At 40.9% G+C, this 4,272-nt stretch overlaps 1 protein-coding gene across 1 annotated transcript; it reads left to right on the top strand.

The window, feature by feature from the left end:
- The first annotated feature begins 306 nt into the window (after positions 1 to 306).
- On the top strand, positions 307 to 1,845 carry TIGD4 (tigger transposable element derived 4). Its single transcript, XM_009488527.2, has one exon. It carries the CDS (start codon positions 307 to 309, stop codon positions 1,843 to 1,845), a length of 1,539 nt encoding a protein of 512 aa, XP_009486802.2.
- The last annotated feature ends 2,427 nt before the right edge of the window (positions 1,846 to 4,272 follow it).

Here is a 4,272-nt window from a genome sequence, read left to right as displayed (position 1 = left end):
CACCGCGGTGGTGGCGGCCGCGTCCGGCCCTCGCCGTGCGTGCGGGCAGGCTCCCTCCTCCGCAGGCCTTGAGGTGCGGGTCTGGGGCTGCTGCTCAGCGCTGGCGGCGGCCCCGGGCTGCGGAGCCCGCTCCCCCCGGGCAAAGGCGTTCGCCGAATTGGGCTTTGCGGCGGTGGCGGCTGCGTGCCGGCTGTACCGGGGAGGCCCCTCCAGCCTCTGCCAAGTGCCGTGCCCGTGAGATCAGAGCGCGGCCGTGAAAAGCGGCCTCCCCGAAAGCGCGAACGCGGCAGAGCGGGTGGGTGTGCCATGGCAGGGGCTTCGGGGGGTCCTCTGCCCCAACCCACAGTGAGGAAGAAAAAAAGCATATCTATTGAGGAGAAACTGGGCATCATAAGCGCTGTGGAGAGCGGCAAGAAAAAGGCAGACGTCGCAGCCGAGTACGGCATAAAGAAGAATTCCTTGTCTTCAGTTATGAAGAATAAAGAAAAAGTTTTGGAGGCCTTTGAATCTTTGCGATTTGATCCTAAAAGAAAAAGACTAAGGACTGCTTTTTATACCGACCTGGAGGAGGCATTGGTGAAGTGGTACCGAATTGCTCAGTGCTTGAATGTGCCGGTAAACGGTCCTATGTTGCGCCTCAAAGCTAATGATTTTGCCCAGAAGCTTGGACATAGTGATTTTAAATGCAGTAATGGCTGGCTCGATCGTTTCAAGTCAAGGTATGGCTTAGTTTTCAGAGCTCAGCCTGTAGAAGCAGCTGCTGCTACTACAGTGGATACTCCAACTCTTTGGTACCAAAATGTTCTTCCTCGTTATTTAAATGATTATCAGCCAAAAAACGTGTTTTATATACAGGAGACCGGATTGTTGTACCAGATGTTACCGCATAACACATTTGCATTTAAAGGGGAAACTTGTTCTGTAGGTAAAGTAAGCAAAGAGAGAATAACCGTGGCAGTGGGTACAAATATGGATGGCTCCGAGAAACTTCCTTTGCTTGTTATAGGAAAAAACAAAAGTCCACGCTGTTTCAAAGATGTGAAGTCGCTACCTGTGGATTTTGAAGCAAATGATGCAGCGTGGATGACTTCAGAAGTGTTTGAACAGTGGATGCATAAACTTGATGACAGATTTCAAGCGCAGCAGCGACAAGTAGTTATTCTTGTCGATTCTCTCCCAGCTCACACAGAAGTAAAGAACCTGAAGTCTGTCAAATTAGTGTTCTCTCCTCCAGACTCTCCTTCATGTATAGCTACAAAACAAGGGGCTATCAGGAGTCTGAAGGTTAAATACAGACGCTGTCTTATCAAGAGATTTGTTGACTGCGTAGAAGGTAATAAAGAGTTTATGCTGACTCTTCTTGATGCAATTGAGATGTTGCACCTGTGCTGGAGGAAAGTAACACAAGAGACTATTGTAAAAAGTTATAATGAAGCCGGATTCAAATTAGAAACCAAGGCAAATGGTAACGACACAGAGGTTGAAAGTGATTTTGATTTGATTGCACATGCACGGGCAGCTGGAGTGGAGTTTCCAGCAGGTTTATCTTTGGAGGAATATGCAGCTCTAGATGATGGCTTGGTAACTTGCGAAATGCCCACGAATATTGAAACGATGTGTGCCAAAGAAAGGGCATCAGATAAAGCTGGGCCATTTGTTGGTGATGAAGGTGAGGATGAAGGTGATCGATTTCAGGGAGCTGAACAGCCTTTACCATCAAAAAATGAGGCTTTGAGTGCTTTAGATACCCTTGGAAAGTTTCTCAGAAGTCAAGATATGAATGATTCTCTTCGTGATTCCCTAGCTGACCTGGAGAATTTTATTGAACATGTAGCATGTAAATAAATATTTTAGCAAAATGTGAAAGCATGTAATTGAAAAAAAGGAATTACATAAGTAAACAAAACCAAGCAGTTTAATAACAAGGGTTGCTGCAATATTCTCTAGTGTGTCTTGTCAGGTGCCTAGGTGTACATAATGAAAGAAATTTGAAATTAAAAAGGGCTGTGAACTGAAGTTTTCCACAAAATCAGGATGAAAGAACACAAAATTTGGGGTGGAGAGACGAAATAATTTGAACCTTTAAAACGATAACTGTAGTAAGTACAGTGGAGGCAAAAGCAATTCTTTGAGCAGTTTGGTGCACTCAAGATGAACTGGTGCCCACTTGGAATTCTTTCTTCAGGAAGAAATTAGCACTTCTTCACATCGATAATTTCACCGGCGCCTTTGATATTGTTGACAGTGGAACAGTAAATATTTATCAGCTTGGTGCTTTTGACACTTAAACAAAAAATTGAATAACAGAAAATACATGCTTATGTTCTGAGAACTAAGGGTTTTTTGAAATAACTTTTTTTTTTTTGTCCTTGTTCAAGAATACTGGCCATAGTTTATTCTTGCAGCAGATGTTGAACAGCAGAAAGTTAGCAGCTTTGGATGTGTTTTGTTTTCTTAAAGCAGCTCATGTGCAGATATACATGAATGGCATAATCATTTATCTGAGAGTCAAAAAACAAACAGACTTTTACTTGGTCTTTGAAGAGGTCGAAAAGGAAGGTCATTCTCTCCCTTTCAGCCTTTTTGGTATTTGGATTTGATGTAGGTCCTTCTGTGCAACTCCATGTATTTCTATAGTAAATACAGAAAAAAAAATCACCTTATGTAGTATCTGCTCTCACAACCTTATGACCTCTTGTTTTATTTACTGTACTTGAAGGCTTTGCTGTAGGAATCAATGCACCAATGCAGGTCATTATTATAGGTGCCATTAACAGGGGTGCTGTTGGCATGAATGCAGCGTGAAGTCGAGCACATGACAGTACACCTACACATCTTCAAGTCTGGGTTTCAAGCAATGGAATCATACCAGACCCAAAAATCTCAGTTTGAGACATACTCTTTGTGACTTTTTTCAAAACCTGTTTTAAATATTTTCCATATCTACCTATTTTAATTTTTTCAAAAGTTAGCAGTAATAGTTCTATTTTAGAGGAAGAATAAAATATTTTATGGAAGCCCTTTAGGAAATCTGTGTAATAAAGAATCTATTATGGTGCCCATAATTAAACCATGAGAAACAATCTCTTGCTTACTTGAATCTTCAGTTTTCAATAAATAGTTTGGCTAAAGCTTTGTTTACTGTTCTTTCTGGTGGAGGACAGTTTATCCACTTCTAAAACATTTCAGAAGATGCATCAAATTGTTGGAAGACAGTGAAAATATGGGGGGGGGGGGGGGGGGGGGGGGGAGAAAATGCCTATGGCTAAACTGTATGAATGTTATACTAGGACCCCTACAAAAAAAAATATCCACAAACTTCTCGTTTCTTATTATGCAACATCTGATGTGAAGTCCATCCAAAGGATATTCTGATGAAATAGGAAATTTCTGTTGAAATTCCAATAAGTGAAGTCCCACACAGAGATTTATAGATCCTGTGAAAGAGGTACCCCTCTATTATCTCTGTTAACTATTTATTTTGTTAAAATACAGACGCAAAGTCTTTTAAATTTGTCAGCTGTGTCAAATAACACATTTTGCTTGCTTAAATACTTCAGAACAAGCTTATGAAAAGTACTTTTTTTTTGGCTAAGCTTATTTGAAGTTCATATAAATCCCACAGAGCCCTATGGATAATTTTCCTGTAGTAATCTTTGGATTTATAATCCATGGTTTTCTTTGCAACAGCTTCTCCCACTAAAGGCAAGTTTAGGAAAAAGTTTCTCTTATCCATATAGTAAATCTGTATATTCTTTAAAATTCTACTGTATGTGGACCTCATCAGCCCAGGGTCCAGTAAGGAGACTCTCCGTTTCCTTCTAAGAGGATTCTGAGTGTGAAGTGTTGGATCTGAGTGAGAAAGACTTGCGTTAAGTAAGCAGCAAATTGTGGTTAAACAAGGGTTTGATCTACAAGAAGTGTAGTCTTTGCAAGATGAGGCTTAGAAAATCAGGAGATAGGAAATAACATTGTTAGCTGATGACAAAGGAAGTAAATTACTGAGTGCTGTCATACTCCCTCATGAAAACAACAGGAAGGATTTACTAATTTGGCCTGGACTTTGAAGGTGAATTGAGGAACTTGCTTTAAAAAAACGTACAAGCCATCGAAATCCCCTGTCTTCAGAGAATATATGACTTTTTCCTATCCTCCTAGTTCGTTCTGAGAAGCAAAGCTAAAATGCACTCACTGAAACTGTTTTTTTAGGTCAGACGCTTTATATTCTAACACTATAGCTTTCCAAATTATTTAGGAGCCCAAACATTTCTT

This window comes from Pelecanus crispus, chromosome 4 (assembly GCF_030463565.1).
Source record: "Pelecanus crispus isolate bPelCri1 chromosome 4, bPelCri1.pri, whole genome shotgun sequence".
Taxonomy (NCBI): domain Eukaryota; kingdom Metazoa; phylum Chordata; class Aves; order Pelecaniformes; family Pelecanidae; genus Pelecanus; species Pelecanus crispus.
The sequence above is the reverse complement of the archived record's forward strand: the minus strand, read 5'-3'. Positions and strand labels throughout refer to the sequence as shown.

What these genes read in the sequence shown, in the direction of transcription:
- TIGD4 (XM_009488527.2), top strand. Translation starts at nt 307, where the DNA reads ATGGCAGGGGCTTCGGGGGGTCCTCTGCCCCAACCCACAGTGAGGAAG.